This window comes from Mesocricetus auratus, unplaced genomic scaffold, assembly GCF_017639785.1.
Source record: "Mesocricetus auratus isolate SY011 unplaced genomic scaffold, BCM_Maur_2.0 Super-Scaffold_100006, whole genome shotgun sequence".
NCBI classification, from domain to species: Eukaryota; Metazoa; Chordata; class Mammalia; order Rodentia; family Cricetidae; genus Mesocricetus; species Mesocricetus auratus.
Window position 1 is genome coordinate 52,941,527 of NW_024429190.1, and position 18,518 is coordinate 52,960,044.

At 45.4% G+C, this 18,518-nt stretch overlaps 1 protein-coding gene across 3 annotated transcripts in view; it reads right to left on the reverse strand.

Annotated features, from left to right (window-relative positions):
• Lnx1 (ligand of numb-protein X 1) overlaps nucleotides 1–18,518 on the reverse strand; it is a 107,379-nt gene that overhangs the window by 74,731 nt on the left and 14,130 nt on the right. For 2 of the 3 annotated variants that reach the window (XM_040747208.1, XM_040747209.1), the window contains exon 2: nucleotides 14,861–15,337. In XM_040747208.1, coding sequence (XP_040603142.1) covers nucleotides 14,861–15,252 — 392 coding nt within the window. In that variant the 5' untranslated portion in view covers nucleotides 15,253–15,337. Of the gene's footprint in view, nucleotides 1–6,687; nucleotides 7,044–14,860; nucleotides 15,338–18,518 lie in introns of those variants that run through there. The other variant, XM_040747210.1, reaches the window with a different exon arrangement.

Consider the following 18,518-nt stretch of genomic DNA (forward strand, 5'->3'; position numbering starts at 1 on the left):
TGAGGAAAACTCAGCAGGGCTGAGTAACTTGCCCCAAAATTGCCCTTTGTAATTGGGCAGGCCAGCCTGACTCCAGAGTAGGCCTGGTAGCCACTCACCAGGCCATGCCACTGCCCTCTTCTCATGAAGACCTCTTATAGTGTCAAGGTGACAAGAGGGCTCCTGTCATGAAGTCCTGGATTCTTCCTTTCTCATTGTTTTGGGTAGAATGACTTAGTGAAGGGAGAGGCTTGGGAAGGATGCCCAGGGTCTCAGGAGAGCGTGCAAAAGTGAAACAAGAGAAACGGGCTTGAAGGGACCACCAAGCCTGCTTTGCTGAAGGGATGCAAGAGAACAAGAAACCCAGAGTCAAGAGGAAAGTTACTTACACTGAAGCAGGAATACTATGGGACTGAGCATGACCCAGGGTTCCTGGTGCACGTGAATCCTTCAAAGAACTCTAGCCAGGCTTACCAGTCTTAAGACTCTCTTTGTTAAACACGTTTCAGTCCCAGCACACCTGGCTCCTGATGAGCCACTCTGGATGTCACAGAAGCAGTGTGGGCCATGGAAGACTCCAGGGGAGAGAGGTCACTGAGAAGGACAGTCCCTTTCCTTGCTACAAAAGGGGACGATGACTAAGAAAAAGGATGTCTGCTGCTCTGGCCTGAAGTTTTATTTGGCCTGCAAAATCGGGCCATTTCCTGCCCATTCCTTCCAAGACCCACCCCAGATTGTCAGGGAGAAATTGTCCTCTGTTAACTTTGAGAATGTTGTGTTCTTATGCCAAGGAGTCCAGAGAGCTTATTTCTCAAGCAGCAGTCGCCAAAGTGCACGGAACTGGGAGCAGAGTGAGGGGAAGCTGCACTGAAACTCTAGCAACTTCTTTGCCTTTTAAAATGGTTTTGTGCATGTTCTATCATGTATATATTGCTTTAGTAAACATGTGCAAAATTTATGGATACATATAGTATGGCAATACATATAAACTATGTACAAATGATATATATTACTACTTATATAAATATGGATATATGGTAACATACATGGAAATACATGCATATATCCATGGAGCTATACATAGCTCTGTATAGAAATAACTCTACATGACAGGCATATGAATATATTGTTTATTGATATAAGCCCATGATCTAAAAATTGGGATACTACTATTCTGGGGAAAGGTATTTCCCTCTTTGTGCTCTTTAAGGTCCCTCCAAAAAACTGAACTCAGAAAAAATACCAAATAAATTCATGGAAAGTATAACACACAATGCTTTGGGTCTTAACATTTCTTCTACTTGGATAGTAAATTACAATCTATGTTAGTCTGGCGTTTGGACTTTGTCAAATCTATGTTTTTCCAAATTCACTTTAACGACACTTTCTACCAATAAGAATGAGAAGGAGGAGGAAGACAATTAAATATGATAACAAGTTGCAACCAGACTGTCATAAGGAAAATAATGAAATGGTAGAGAGAACTGAAACTGATTGGTTATTTGATGTTAAGGAATTAGCTACTTGTCTTGTGATGTTAGTGTGGTGGTCACATTTCTTAAGAATTTAACTTTTTCACCTGTAATCCCAGGACTTGAGAGGCAGGGGCAGGTGGATCTCTGAGTTCAAGGCCAGCCTGGTCTACAAAGTGGATTTCAGGACAGCACATGGCCACAACACAAGAGTTCAGGTGGTTGAGGCAGGAGGACCACAAGTTCAAAGCCAACCTGGTTATATAGTGATATCCTTTCTTAAAAAAATAAAACCAGCAACAAAAACCAAAAAAGCCAAACTAAAGCCTTTTAGTGAAGAAATGCTGAGATATTTACAAATTAAAAATAATAAGCATTTCTAAGATTTGCATCCAAACAATTCAAGGGCATGCAGATGAAAGAAACATGACCATGGATTGATAACCGCTATTGACAGATGTAAGAGACCCAGAAGTTATTTATTCTCCTCTCTTCTTTTGTTGTCCAAAATTTTCCACTGTAGCAAGTTAAAATGAAGATGAAAGGAAATGAACTAAACCTGAACCAATAGGACTATTAAAGAAATCCTAACTTTGCCTGACATAGTCATGCAACTAGAAAGATAAACATAACTGGCCAACCCTTGAGTTGAGTCTTGAAACTGCTGGGTTTGGATGGAGTAGAGGTTTTTTAAGAAGAGCATTTTATACCAGTGAAGAGATGGGAAACAGAATTGTTGCACTGCTGCCAGAGGAGAACTTGCGGATTATCAAGGAGGAAGAAAAAAATCATGGAACAAGGTCTCCATGCTCTGTGAACATCAAAGAATCATTACAAAGAAGCATTCAGCAAGCTTAGTACAAATGGATCAGGGACACACAGCTTCCATTTCATTCTAAATACACAAGTCTAAAACTTAAGGGAAACGGTGAAAGCATGTACCGAAGGCTGGTCACGTGGTACGGTGGGAGAGCACTTGCCTAATGTGTGAGGCCTTGGTTTCCACCCTCCCCCAGCTGAACCACTTTGAGGACATTCACTGAAATGCTTTGAAGATATTCATGAGAACCCATTCCCCGTGGAGGGATACTCTCTCAGGCTAGATACACAGGGGCGGGCCTAGGCCCTGCCCCAAATGATTCGATAGGCTTTGAAGATCCCCCATGGGAGGCATCACCCTCCCTGGGGAGTGGATGGGGGGTGGGATAGGGGTTTGGTGGGGGACATGGGAGGATGGGCAGGAGAAGGAACTGGAATTGATATGTAAAACAAGAAAGTTTCTAATTTAAATAAAAATGTATTAAAAAAAGATATTCATGAACCCAAACAAGTCTTGAAAGTGATCTTCACCTTTGTTGGGATAGGACTTCTCCTCCTCAGCCCATTTTATCTGTCAACTCTATCTCCTTCCTTTCAGGTCCTAGCAAAAATTGACCTCACCTGCTCAAAATGTATAGCAAGAACAACCCAGAGACTTCTTTTTCCTTTCAAAATCATTGAAAAACAAATTCTTTGTGAGTTGGGTTAGACAACATTTGCTGGCAAATCCATAAAGCTGAACCAGTTAGTGTGGACGTCACTAACACAGTGACAATGAGGAAGAGGTGGATGCCAAAGCCACTCCTCTTGTCCCTTCTCTTCCTCCTACAAGAATCCAAATGCAGTGATCCAGACACACTTATGTGAATCTCTGTTCACATGAGATCCATAGAAGAGTCCCCACCCCCACTCCTGCTTTCTACAGTCCACAGACCAACAGCTGCAGTCAACAAGGGAGGAAAAAGAAACACTGTGATTACAACTGTAAGACCTTGACCCAGAAAAGGGAAAGCTAGACCACCTAGCGAGTGACAGACACAGCTAAGGCAAGCCCACTTCTCGTTTCCAAGCCCAGAGTGACCAACAGTAGTAGACTGGCTGCAAATGTCTCTGGTGCAGAAAGTCAGTGGGATTCGTCAGAGGTGAGCTTGGCAGACTGCTTTGAGAAAGTTCTGGGGAGGTGGTGCCCCTCAGTGTCCTTGGTCCTAAGACACTTGGTGGGTGATCTGTGTCCCTGTGCCCTGGACTTGTGGACTGGACCCAGTTTGCAAGAAGGATGCACATAGCACTCCCACCCCTCCTGCTGTTCTTGGCAGTTTCCCCACAAGGCCTTGGCCCTCCACAGCCCCAAATAATCCAAGTTGCAATTTTAGGACCACTCAACTTCTCCAGTACACAACTCTGGTGGGAACCGGCCATGTCCATGTAGATGACTACCTCAGAGAGACCAGGGACTAGAGTGTAACATCTCTCTCCACTCACAAATCAAAAGCAACTCCACTCACAAATCAAAACTATTTATCTAGATGAAAGAGAGATGGTATTCATGGCTTCCTGAGAAGTCACAGGGCTAAGCTGTAGCATTAATTCATGGTTGGGTTCTTCCAGTCACCAAGCTGAGTAGCCCTGTTGAGAACTCCCTGCAATGGACAGAGAGTGTGCTCTAAAAAGCAAAGCCTCAGCATACTTGTGTTGCACACCTGCTTGCAGCTCAGTCAGTCTGCTCTAATGGCATGAGCAGGTCACAATAGCCACCAGAATGTGGCAGCAAGTAGCGAATCCCCATGGTTCTGTCTCTGAGGCCCTGGTGGCTGCGCTAGAGAAGAAATGAAATTCTTCCCCTTAATTAAGTTCACACACTTACTTACCTCCTGCCACCTCTGATCAGCACACTAAACTAGCTGAGAAATTCAGAACTAAATTGTTAACATTGTAATAACTAGTGCTATTTGATATTTGGAAATGTTCTCTCCATCCTTCATTGTACCTAATTCCTACCTATACTTCAAGGTTCAGCTCATACCCCAAAGCTCTCTGGGAACCAGAAGTGGACAATTTTCACTTCCCCGATAACTGGAGCCTTCTAGCAACTTCTGACCAGTGAGTTTAGAAACGCTCTCTTAGAATCTCTATAGTATCACGCTTTCTGAAGAGCTTCAGAGTGACCCACTTGTGTCCACTCAGATAATACGGAGAGACTTTGCCTCTGTGTCATATACTTACAGGATGAAACTTGTTAAGCTAAAATGAAAAGCCTTCCTTCAATAAGGCTGTGTAAGACTAACTAAATGGAGGGGTTCTTCTAAAGCGTCTAAAGTAGGCCAAAGGGAAGACAAAGATATCTCCACTCAGCATTGTGTGTGAATGTGACCTTATTTAGATAAAATGCCTTAGGACTGAGATTAAATCAGGCTAAGGGTCTCAGGATAAGATCATGCTGGTCTATCCAACAGTACCTGAACATAGTGACAATGTCCTTACAAGTGGAAGAGGCACTGGCCTGCTGCTCTGTGGCTTCCTAATGTTCAAGGTCCTAGGTTTGGTACCCAGCACTGCAGGAAAATAAGAGGAGGAGGAGGAGGAGGAGGAAAAGAGACATAAACAGAATTGGAAGGGACACAGAAGAGAAGGTCATATATAGACACAGAGAGAAACCGCAGTTAGAAAGCCATAGCGAACAGATGCTTAGAGCCGGTGGACACTGAGGAGGACAGGGAAGGATTTCCCCACTATGTCAAGGTGGATGTGGACCTGTATTTCAAGTATCTGGACTCCAAAACATGGAAAGAATAGTTATCTAGGTACCCAGTTTGTGGAGATTTGTTACAGCAGCCTTGGAAAACCAACACAATGACTGACAAGGATACTGGTAGGTGGGGTAGGTGGAAAGGATGCTGTGGCCCTACATTCCAGTGAACCCTGACCTCAGCCACCATCGGGAGAGGGGAAGGAGACTTCGCACAATCCCAAGAAAGGCTTTTGAAATATCCTAATCTCCCCAGGGGCTCCCACAATTGAATTTAAAGCCAAACACAAGTCTTCTGATCTCAGGTGCACTAGCGTTACAATGTCAGTTATGGAGACAGGGCACTCCTGACACACAGCATCTATAACATGAGTGCCGTGCCTTCAAGTTTCTTGGTCTATCTGCCCAGCATCTCCTGAGTAGCTACTGTCTTTGACAACACTGTTTCCACACATCGGCGAGAGGAGTCTTGACTGAAGTAAGACCACCTAACTAGCGCTCTTGGAACCCCAACTCAGATTCCTAGTTCTCTGTCCTGATGCTGGTAGAGCACACTTGTTATCCCAGCACTCAGGAAACTGAGGCAGGAGAATGAGAGTGCCAGGCCAGTCTGGTCTACACAGAAAGATCCTGTCCTTGAAAGAAAAATCATTCTTGCTGTAGATTCTTGTCTGGTTAGCAAGGAGGAGTTTTGTAAATACTGGTGGCTAAGCAATATATCTCCTGTGACTGATAGAAACCACCCACACTAGCCTGCAACCCATTCAACAAAGGAGCCAGAAAAATACTTCAAGTTAGGGACCTAGGTCATTTCCGCTCATGAAACAGACACTGGGCATGTAGGAAAATATATTTATGTTTTAGAAGTAGACTGTAAAATATTTGAGGGTGAAATTTTATTACAGCTACATTTACTCAAGACAGTTTTAAAGACACATATGTATGTATATATATATGTGTGTGTATCTTTATGTATGTATATGTATAACTATGTATGTATGTATTTTTGAGGCAGGGTCTTGCTATATAGGTACATAGTCTTGGATGGCCTGGAGCTTGCTAAAATATTAATTTTGAGATTGATATAATGGGAATATGGGCATAAATGACAAGTTCTTTATTTCCATATGTTTAAAAATTATCAAAAATAAAAATAAAATTTACACTTCTAATGCATAATAAGGTTATCTTTTCTTCTTACTGACACTACACCTGTCTTCAGGTATTGGCTCTGATCATCTCAAAAACAGGACTTTTAGTCACTAGAAATCTCCTATACAAGATGCACATCTCTGTGTGCAAGCTCTGATTTTAATTGCTCTCTCAGCTTTATTTATGGAAAGGGAAATAAGACATATCTACCGAGAAAAGGCTGCACACACTCACACACACACACACACACACACACACACACACACACACACAGCTTTAGCACAGAAGTGGGGGGTGCCTTGTTAGGGAAGCAGCATATCCTTTAAGATGGTGTTTTCTGGTAAGTCACAGAGAACTAAGCATGCTGCCTTAACTGCCACAGGGAATTTTAGTTAAACACATGCAGTTTATGCAGAATTGCTGCCGGAAACAGAATAGACCAGCTGGGAAAGTGACTCCTACACACACACACACACACACACACACACACACACACAGAGGCACCGAGAGGGGACTCACAGTTCCGAGTACAGGAAGTGAAGGTTGCCCACATTGTCAATGTAGTTAGCCGGACTCAGCCAGGGCAGGACCAGCAGCAGAAGCGCCTTCATTTTCCCAGCAGCCTGCTGCCTTCCTCCTGACCACCTCTGTGCAGTCCCTTTAAATAAATCTGCTCATGTCCCCACAAATCAGAAGATAATAATGTGTCCGCCTTGGAGACTATAGATTAAGGCACGCTATAAATCATGAGCTAGTAAGAGGATTAGCTCTGGGCATCTCCAATAAGGGGGTGGGAGATCGGAGAGACCCACCATGGTTGGCAAGAGGGCTTAGGCAGAAGGCAGCAGACTGATGCCTGGGAGAGGGATGGGCCCCTCCTGCAGGATTCGGACTGGCTCCTGGGAAGCAGCTGGTACATTTACATCACTGGCTGGGAGCAGCCAGGCTGTGAGTAAAGCCGTGTTGGAAGAGGGCATGGGCATGGCATATTGAACTCCACGTGTGAATAAGTGAATAATCAGAAGCCGTGCTGCAGCCTGCTTCACAGAGACACTCAGAAATTAGCATCGCTGGAGCTAAGCCTGGAGTGTCAGCTTTGTGATGCCACCTCACAGGAGGTGCGGAAAGCGGAACCACCCTCCTAAGCATGGACGCACACTCAGAATATGAATTTGTGACACTTTAACCTTCGCTCTTCTGACACAGGAGACCACAGGGATGCCATGCTGGTCTCCAGGAGACCAGGCTGTTTTCTTTGAAAATGATAATGAGTCCCAAATGGACAGTAGTGCTGTGCAAACAGGGTCTTGAACTGTGAGGAAGAAAGTAACCATTTTTCCTCCCTGTACTAAGCGCTGGCCTTTAGTTGCAGTGTCTGAGTACTAGTTATAGGAATGAAGTTAATATACATGGTTTCTCATGGAACTTGACTCCGTTACTTCTTCCAGCTTAAAGTTGGATAAGGGTTACATGCCTGAGCTCTGGACAGCCAAGATGTTCCAAAGACTCCATATTCAAGAAGAGTCAATTCAACCTGCCAACTCAAAGTCTAAGTCTTAAGAGAAATGGCCCTGAAGGAGAGCTGCATTTGGGATTAACAGACTGCACACCTGTGAGGAAGAGGGACGCAGGAGTGTCTACGGAGACAGAGGAACCGCAATACAGTGACCGAGAGCTTGACATCGGAGCTGGGCACGGAGGCGAGGCAGGGCCGAGAGCGCTTGGACGCAGCAAAGCTTTGCATGCACACTGAATTTAAATAGCCTAGATCAGACACGTGCAATCCTGAAGCCTGACACAGTCATTGCTAGCTTTGTTGAGGCTCAAGCTTGAATGCTCGGGCAGGGAAGGCTGGTGTGCAGGAGTGAGTCAGAGCTAATGGGCATCAGTAAAGAGGAAGTCAGGTTTGGCATTAGTGCTGAGGTGACGAGCTTGACATTTGAATCCCAGCTCTGTCTCACGCTGGGTATCTCAGGTATGCTGCTTACCCTCTCTGAACTTCCGTTTCCTCCTCTGTAAGAAAATACCAGCAATAACAGCATCTAACACAGAGTATTGTTATGAAGTTAGAACAAAATCACGCCTACGTAAGTGAGAGGCTACTAATGACTGTTAGTAATCGTGACTGAGCTAGGCGGTAGCGTTTTTTTATCCTTGTCTCATCTTTCCTGCCCTTTTATACTGAGGAAGATGATATGCTACCATCTTTTCCTAAATCTGGGACAAGCTATTCTTAGAAGTTCAGACCCTAGAGTGCAGACCCTAACTCATGAGTAGCATCCTGTATCCTTCATGACTTCACAATGGTGTGGATGGACGGACATGGCAGGGTGCTAGGGACAGTATGTGTTCTAGGAAAAAGGAAGGATGCCCACCCATTGGTCTCCTTGCCCTTCAGGGTGATAAATGATTAAATAAATAAGACTGCAACACAAAAATGAAGGCATCCTTCATGTTGTTCCTTGGTCACTATTTCAGCCGCTGCTGGCTGCCTCCCGGATATCTGTTCTTCTAATGGAACCCAGGTTTGTTCATGGCAGTAATACACGTGGTCCCTCCTGCAAATGGGTATAAGCAAAACTCACTGGCGGAGACATTCCAGAAAGTTCTTTAAAGGTAACAGTCTTGGCCTCCCTTCCTGCCTGAAACGTCTATGCGACACTGTGGTGAATGGCCATTTTGAGGGGACACAGTGACAAGCCTGAGGGTGGACACTAAACTGAAAAACAGAAGGAAGCCTGGATTCCTGATGGCATCAGGGTGACGTCATCTTAGTCCTAGCCTTGTTACCTGAGACTTTGTGTTCCGTGAGAAAAATAAAACTTCCAGCCCCTTAATCCTATACCACTTGATGTCCTCTTGCCTACCAGATGTAATCCTAATTAGTATAATTCCCTTGGGGATAAAAGCCCTCACTTGGAATAACCACGCATTGTTCTGCAGCTTCCTTGATAGTAAACAGCCCTAACCCTAATGCTCGCCCTAGTGCTTTGCCGGCTGTCCTCTTTATGCCGGCAAGGCCACCTCAGATACCCACCATCATTTCTCAGTTTCTTATTTCTTTTCTCTTTGCTAAGCAGAGGTGAGGCGAGGACCAAATCAGATTCAGGGTTAGAAAGTCACAATAAGACCTGGTATGGTGGTATACAACTTTAACCCCAGAACCAGAGAAGCAGAGGCAGGTAGGTCTCTGTGAGTTCAAGGTCAGCCTGGCCTAGATAAGCAAGTTCCAGGACAGCCAGAATTACTTGGCAAGACCCTGCCTCAAACGAACAAGACCCAATCAAATCAAATAAAGTCACTGTAGGAATGTGTGCCATTGTGTATGTCCAGCTGACCTGAAATGACCAGTCAAAAAACAACAACAACAACACTGAATAGTAATATGCTTACAGGTTCAAAACTGATGCCTGGGGTTCTTGCTTCCTGCAAAGAAATCCTGCCCAAACTTTGGACAACCAGCTAAGCCTGGGTTGTACTGAAAGTAACAGAAAATGTCCCCTGACAGAAGTCAAGGTCAACTGAGGGCCCAGGGCAGATCTGTGAAGAAGGCACTCCTAGGACATTGGCCAGACTTAATCAAGACACCCCTCCCTGAGAACCTGCAGCCAGGTGGGGCTGGAGCCAATTCAATCATGTTTTCATTCCACTTCTCTCAAAACACCGAACAATGATCTTTTTTCTTCCTTGCCAGTAGGGAGGGCCAGTTCTATCATCTACCTACCACTTTTAAAGAGTAAGAGAAACTGGGCTGGAGAGACGTCTCAGCCACTATAGGCTAAGGCCGCAATCAAAATGTCAAGAGAATTAAAGCCACAGAGGGTGGAGTGCTTGCCTAGTAAGCAATGCAGAGGGGTTGTCCTCAGAAGCAGAAATCGTTCTCTTTCACTAGAACTTAGGCTGTTACGGTCCTTGATAAATATCATACATGCAGAAGAGACTGTCACACAGCGAAGACGAGGTGCTAACTTGTCTTGGTCAGAAGCCGGGGGTGGCAAGCTGGTGTCCACTCACACTCACAATGACAGGAGATTGGAGGGAGACTTCCCACCCAGGCCCATTGCGGCCGTCCCGTGACATCTCTTGGCGTTATACTTTGGTTGGGAAGGCTGCCATCCAACTCAACCAGCCCGGTCCCCCTGCTGGGAACTCTCTGAGCAGACACATGTGACATCATCTAAAGGCATATAAGAGGGCAGAAGTCAACAGCACCAACCAGATTCCACACTGGGTCCCTGGCTCCCAACACTCCCAGAGTGCTCTAATGTGAGGCGCGTGTCAGCAATGGGCCACTCGCTCACAGCCACAGTTCATCCTGCACGTTTCACCAAAGCTCCCCCAGCTCCGGCTCTGAAGGTCACTGTGTGTACATGGCCAGAATCCCAGAGATCACAGAATGTGTTCACAGATGTGATGCAGCTGTACCCCAGATGCAAGGCTACCATCTGTTACAGACGTGAAACCCAGTGACACAAGAGGAAGAAGTCCATGAGCCCCCCTCTCTGATGTTACCAACAGATTGTGTACATGGTAGATTTAAGAGTTTCCATCACCAAAAACTTGGTATAAGTAATGTATGTAAAATACCTTCATTAGTCTACTCCACAATGCATCAATATTTAAAACATGATGTTGTATACCATAAATGTATTCTTCTTTAATTACACTATTTATTATATATTTAAATTAGGAACAGGCTTGCTTCCCATGTTAGTCCCCCGTAAATGTATTCTTGGAGACAGGGTAGCCCATGCTGGCCTTGAATTCCCTATATAGTTAAGAATAACCTTGAACTCCTGATCCTCCTGTCTATACCTTCAATATCTGGGATAACAGGTAACAGGTGTGCATCACTACCCCTGGTTTATGTGGTGCTGAGGATGAAACCCATACCTTTGCGCATGGTAGTCAAGCACTCTAATAACTGAATTACGTCCACAGCTCAGTAAGTTTTGTCAAGTTAAAAAACTTTTTATATGTACATCTATTGAATAAAGTGACAATACAGAATAATCAAAAATGTGAAATTGTAGCCAGGCAGTGGTGATGCACACCTTTTATCCTAGCACTTGGGAGGGGGGCAGGAGGATCTCTGAGTTTGAGGCCAGCCTGGTCTACAGAGTGAGTTCCAGGACAGCCAGGGTTATACAGGGAAACCCTGTCTTGAAAAAATCAAAAAAACAAAACCAAAACTAAAGTGTAGCATGTGTTGATGGGTGTCTGTGGTCCCGATGCTCAGGAGATGAAGGCAGGAGGATCAAGAATTCAAAGTCATCCTCAGCTACATATAAAGGTCCAGGCCAATTTATTCCTCATGAGATCTCATCCCTCCCTCAAAAAAATGAGAATGAAAGAGCAAAGCGTCTTCACAAAATCTCCCCCCAGCATATCCACAGGACAATGGTCCCAACCATCAGCCACAACCCTCGAGGTCTTATGCAAAGAGACACTTATCTCCTGGCCACATGAGTCTTCCCAGTTCAACAGACACCTTAAGCAATAGTTATTGGGTCTTCTTAATGTCCCTCCTAAGGGGAGGAAAAGGTAGTCTATTGACCATTAAAGACCAAGGCTTATGAAGTATCAGAAGGCAAGTCCAGGGTTAGTTCCAAATTCTTAGTCTTTGCCAACAAACGCTTGGGTTGGTGATGGAGGGCATCTGTGTATAAATTAAGCACTTGATGACTAATGTGTATTTTGGGAAATGCTGGTGTCAACTGACTTAGGCAGCGATAGTGTGGAGAAGAGGTGTGAGGGCAGGTGTTGAGGCCCATGCTTCCTTGAGGTGGGGGTTTCCTCCCCAGAGAGCCACAGCCTGAAGAGGTAACTGAATTTCTGTCAATCTGGGGTTCCTCCCTCACAGCTCTTTCCTAAGTGCAAACCATTAGCAATTGTGTGATTGCCAACACTTTGCCCCAGCTTCCTTGAGGCGTTCTGGTCACGGGGTAGTGCGGGCTAGGGGATGAATGAAAGTTCTGTTGGGGCAGCTAAGTGTGTTCTTTTCCCTGTAGCCCCACAGGTTGTCACAGTCTATTCCAGTGATGCTATCCCTCCGTCACCGCTTGGCCATCCTCAGGAAGGAAGCATCTAGAAGCTGAAAAGACAAGTTGTGAGAGCCTCCCCTACAGCCCAAAGGAATTCAGCCCAGAAACCCCGTGATGTTGGTCGGGCAACACCCATATTGAATTTCTAACCCTTGAGACAACTCTGAGATAATAATAAATCTGAGCTGTGTGGAGTCAGAAAGCGTGTGATCATGGTTATAGCAGCAACAGGGAACTAATTCATCTCAAAGGATGAAAAGATGGTAATGCGGCAGGAATGAGACATTGGCACATGTGCAGAGGGATTCCTACCTGGACCCTTGCTCCTATATTCCCTCCCCTGCTCTTGGCCAGTTAGAGCAGAGCCCTTCTTTACCTTTGACCTTGGGCTTACTTTCCTCTCCACAATGCCTCTGACGCCTGGCCAAAATCATCAGCAAAGCTAACCATCAGGTTCCCTCTCACCGCCTCCTTTGGTGACACCTTCCTTTGGGAAACTATGGAGGTGGGTCTCCATGTCAGAAACCAGAATTTACTACAAACCTACCTCAGAGACATCTGGATGGGCATCTTAGATCCACTGGCATTGCCAGCAAGGTAAACACACGCTAAGCATGTCAGGGCTCAGGCCCTTGTATGATACAAACTTCCATGTTAGAGAATCTACTTAAGTCTCACAAGACAAAGCTGCAGATTCATGACCTGAGGTATGTGACCTTTAAAAAATTGCACGCACCTGCCTCTTGCCCTGGCTATGACAGGAACCAAGATAAACACAAGCCTGTAAATTTTCCTCTTACAAAATAATTGCGGTATTATTGTTCACCCTTGAATAAGCACCTTAAGTGTTCTGAGAAGGGTTCCTCATGGGGAGCAGTCCCAGAGCCACCAGTGAGGCCACCCACACAGGAATGTCCAGGCACATAACAGTGACAAGGGACAAACTGAGAAACCCATGGGAGAGCAGGGGATGCCAGTCACCAGCAGCGAGAAGCACCTCACATTTCTGCCAACATTGTGTGTACCTCGGCCAAAAGAAAAACAGAAACAGTCACTCAGAGGATGGTCTGGTTAATTTTATGTCAGCTTGACACAGCTACAGTCATCTGGGATGAGAGAACCTTAATTGAGAAAATGCTTCCATCAGATTTTCAGTAAACAAGTCTGTGGGACATTTTCTTGATTAACGGCTGATGCAGGAGGGCCCAGCCCACTGTGGGGCATGTCACCTTGTTCCTGGATGCTATAAGAAAGAAAATGGAGCAAGCCAGGGAGAATGCCAGTAAACAGTGCTCCCCCATGGCCTCTGCTTCAGTTCCTGCCTCAAATTCCTGCCTTGGCTTCATTTAATGATGGACAGTGATTGGGATATGTAAGCCAAATAAACTTTTCTTCCCAAGTTGCTTTTGGTCATGGCATTTATCACAGTAATAGAAAACCAGAATGAAGGGTGGTAGTTTTCTGAATTTCTCTTTTAAGTATGTAGTTGATTCACTTGAAACAAGTTGCTATTATAAAAGCCAATACTATCTATATATGATGAACATATGTCAATAAAAATAAAGATTAAAAATAAGTAAGTGAATACATGTGGATCCTACACTAATTAAAAAGAGAGATGACTTGCTTATGGAAGGATTTATTTGGGCTCACACCTTCAGAGGTTTCTGCCCATCTGATGAGGAAGACAGCCAGGAAAAAGAGAGAGGGGGAAAGGTACCTAGCATAACCTCAAAGATATTCCCTCAGTAGGCTATTTCGTCCAGCTAGGCCCCATCTTGTGAAGCTCCTGCCACATCCCCAGATAGCACCATTTGGCCGAGAACCAAGCATTCAAAACCATGACCTGGTAGTGATAATTGATATTCAAACCCTAACATTTCTTTTTAAATTTAAATTAGAAACAAGCTTGCTTCACATGTCAATCCCAGCTCCCTCTCCATCCCCTCCTCCCCAGACCTCCACCAGCCCTCCTCCAAACCCCTCACCCAATCCCCACTCCACTCCCCAGGGAGGGTGAGGCCCTCCATGGGGGATCCCCAGAGTCTATCATTTCATCCAGGGCAGGGCCTAGCTCTGCCCCCTTCATGTATCCTGGCTGAGAGAGCATCCCTCCATGTGGAATGGGCTCCCAAAGTCCATTCGTACACCAGGGATAAATACTGATCTACTACCCGAGGTCCCAAAGACTGCGAAGGCCTCCTCACTGATACCCTCATTCAGGTGGTCTGGATGAGTCCCATGCTGGTTTCTCAGCCATCAGTCTGGGGTCCATGAACTCCCCTTTGCTCAGGTCAGCTGCTTCTGTGGGTTTCACCAGCTGGGTCCTGACCCCTTTGCTCATCACTCCTCCCTCCCTGCAACTGCAAACCCTAACACTTCACACCACCTTGTTTTTAAAACCGTAAACATGTAAGTGCATACACACAACACAATCCTACTTAGTGAGAGTCACTCACACTAGTTCACAGCCATAAACACCTAGACCGTGTCTTACTGAAACAGACACAAAGAGAAACAATGGGCATCCTGTAGAGTGCCAGCAGTGCCAGGGCACTGAGAGTGCCAGGCCCTAGGGAGATGGAAGTGCTATTGCACCCTGGTGGGCATCTTACTAGATGGCCCTGGGAAAGGGGAAGGGTTCCTACCTTGTCAGGAAATGATGCTGGAGATCGCAGCGCTGCAGCACCTCGCTGCAGTGCTCTGTGAACGGACAGGTGACCAGCAGCTTGTTGAGAAGCTTGTTGACCAGGATGCTGGATTTCTTGCAGTGCTGCAGAACCACAGGCTTGCGATCCACAGGGCAGAAGTCTTTTTCCACTAGGAAGTTGGTGAGACACAGGGTGCAGTAGGTGTGTCCACAGGGCGTGTCCAGGGGATCCAGCAATGCTTGCAGGCAGATGTGGCACACAAGGTCATCGTCTACGTCTTCCGTGTAAGTGTAGCAGTGGTTTTCCTCAGGGGAGTGGTTCTGGCCACACACCATGCACAGGGGCTCAGGGCTGGAATCTGGGTCATCAGCTAGGTCTGGTTGGTTCATGGCTGAGTGAGGATCAAGAAACCCAGGAAAGCAGTATTTCCTCAGGAGCAGGTCAGGATATTCTAAGAGCCACCCAAGAGAAAACCTACAAGAGAAAAAGGCAGCTCATGCTCACACCATAGCCTGAGGGGTCTGGGGTCGTGTGAGCAGTGGGACAGTGCTGAGCTGGGACTCAGAAGGCCAGGCCTGAGATCTACTTTAAAATGCTTGGGCAACCATCTTTGCCTCACTGTATCTCCCTTTCATACTGTAGGAATAACAGAGACCTACAAATATCCCCGTGTATTTGGATTAATAATCACTTGGGTCCTGTCTACGGGTGAAATGAGTAGATCATGCAACAGAAATATAATTTGTTAACAAAATCAAATTCTTTGTCAGGCCAGAGCAAGAAATAATTTCAAAAACAACTGAGACTGAAGAGTAACTGCTGTCGTTCTCCAAAGCTCAGACATAGCAGGACACCAGAGCCCTCAATAGGTCACCTGAGCTGTTGTGCCTTTGGTATTTTTACTATGATTATGACCTGGATTTTTTCTTGTCTTCATTTCCATCCTCAGATGTCGAGTTGTCACTAGTTATAAGTGGCCTCTGAGTTCAACCTACCATTACTGTGTGTGGATGTCTTTAACCAAGAAAGAGTTAACAATAGCCCATTTTACAGGGCTGCTGTGAGGGCTACCTAAGTTCAGTGACGATCTTTGATGTTTACCAGGCATACACTGAGTACAAATTAACTACTAATGACTTTCTTACGTGTGTTTCAGAATTTATTCTTCCTTTAGTCTAGCTCTGTTGGCCTAGAAACTGAAGCTTCAGTTCCTACAAGGGAATCTTTCTGCTTTGTCATAACAGTAGCCTTTGATCCAACTATATATTAATATTTTTCCCAGAAAAATACCATGTCTTTTCCTTTGATACAGAAATAGTCCCCAAAGAATGTTTTTTTTCCAATGTTTGATTTTACAACTCAGATGTGAGTTGAGGGGAGACCTTAAAAACACATAGAAAGAATGCAATTTTAGGGAGCCCCCAGTCCAGAGAGGAAGTGGGCATTCACACAACTTGGTAGAGACCAGGTAACCACTGTTGCCCAGGACTCTGCCATTGTTTATGCCAAGGGAGCATCTGGCTTCCCCTCACCTCCAACCCAACTCTTCAAAAGCAAAAACGTTCAGCTTTCCATAGAGGCATGAAGACACAGGAACTGAACAGAGGGGTCCGCCTGTGGACAGAGCACACTGCCCTATATCGCTGTATCGTTCTTTTCCAAACATTCTGAGCTTGTTTGTCGAAACACAGCCTTATCTCAGAAAGAAAATGCATCCCTTCCAACTTCCACCAGTCAACTTTGATGTTTACATTTCTGAACTCGGCTAGGATGCCTGAAAAGAACAGTCAGGACAAGGAGCTGAAGTAAAATGCCTGAAATCTCAGAACATTTGGGAAGCACGGCACTTGAGTTTTTTCTCACTGAGACCATAGAAGACAAAGGGTGGAGGGTTCAGGAAGGGGGTGAGTTGCTGTTAATCAGAGCACGTGGAAACCTGCATAGTTATTTGTTCTTGAGACTCTAAGTAAAGACACTGGAAGTTTAGGTGAAATGCTTTTGGGGAGGCCAGAAACAGTTAAAAAACAGATCTGGGAATGAAAATGGGCCACCCAAAAGGTTGACCATCTTACTGCAGGGAGCAAGGTTCTGAAGGGTAAACTGAGACTTTAGATCTTTGGAGATTCTTATAGAGTTCTGACATACACTCCGTCATGCTCTGGTCCTGTCGTTTCTCACTCTGCTGTAGGAGACAGGAAACCAGGCTGCAGCTCCCGGTACCAAGGAAAAAGCACCTTCTCACTTGAGCTATTCCTCCTTCAGTGACATGGTGGTGTAGACCTGATGTGTGGTTTGTAAAGTGTGTTCTTGGAGGAGCCGGGTGCCTCACTCAGGATCTCCCAGGGACTGAAGGTAGGAGATGACTAGAAGAGACCCTGGCTCATTTGCTGTGGTTCAGCCAAGTGCCCCCCAAAGGTCCATGTTGTAGGGCTTGGCACCCAAGGTACTGCTCCGGGGAGGTAAGGGTGTGGAGCCTTCGGAGGTGGGGACAGCACAGGTCATGTGGCCATTGGGATGAGTCTTTAACCTTCTTTATTATAAAATATTATACATAAGGAGGTTTCAAGCAAGTATGTAATGTACTTTGAACATATTCCCCTGCGTATCCCCACTGCTCTCTCCCCTTTAGACCTCCTTCCCTCCCATTAGTCCCCTTGAGCGCCCATTCTGCCTTGGCCATGGTGTCTGCACAGCAGTAAAAAGTAAGGACACTGATTGAAGCCCTTTATGATGGTAACATGAAGCTGATTAGTGCGTGACCTTTGCTCTACTTTGCCTGTATTTCACTGCCACATCACACTCTTTATAACATTCTGTACCAAGAATCCTACCTTAAGAAAAAAACAAAACCCATGCCAAACAAACAGATAAAAAGACCCTGCGCGTCATTTGACTAGATAAAAATCCTGTTCACAAATAGATTCCTATGATTCTGTTTTAAGAGGAAATGTTTTTGTTTTGTTCTTGTGAGTGAGTGTGTGTGTGTGTGTGTGTGTGTGTGTGTGTGTGAGAGAGAGAGAGAGAGAGAGAGAGAGAGAGAGAGAGAGAGAGAGAGAGAGAGAGAGAGAGAGAGAGAGAGAGAGAGTCTCACTATATATGAGACCAGGCTGGCCTCAAACTCAGAGATCTGCCTACCTCTGCCTCCTGAGTGCTGGGATTAAAGGCATGTGCTACCATGCTCATCCGCATGGATGTTTTTATAACTTTGCTTCTTAACAATTTATTAGAATTACCCATGTGCTAGGCACCGTGCTGAGGACATTATTAGACTGTGTCATTTTATTCTCACAATACCTAATGACATTTTTTGTTTTTTATTAAACAGACCAGGAAGCTGGAATATGGCACGTGAGTGACTGGCCAGTTGGGCACACCCAAAAGGAAACTAGTCAGGCAGGACTCCTTCCCCCTTACCACCCCTTTGTCTCCCACTATAAAATGGTCAGAATGCCAATACTGTAAGCACGCCAATATAAAAGACTTAGGAAATGAGAAGGATTTGAACCTCCTTAGGTCTCATTGTAAGTAGAGCTGCCAAAGCTCTGAGGAGATAGAGTCCTTGCCTCTGAGGACATGGGATGCCCAGTGTACAGCATTAGCCCAAGAAGGTAATACCTCTCCCCCCAACCTTACCTCTAAGCTCCCTTCCCTTTCT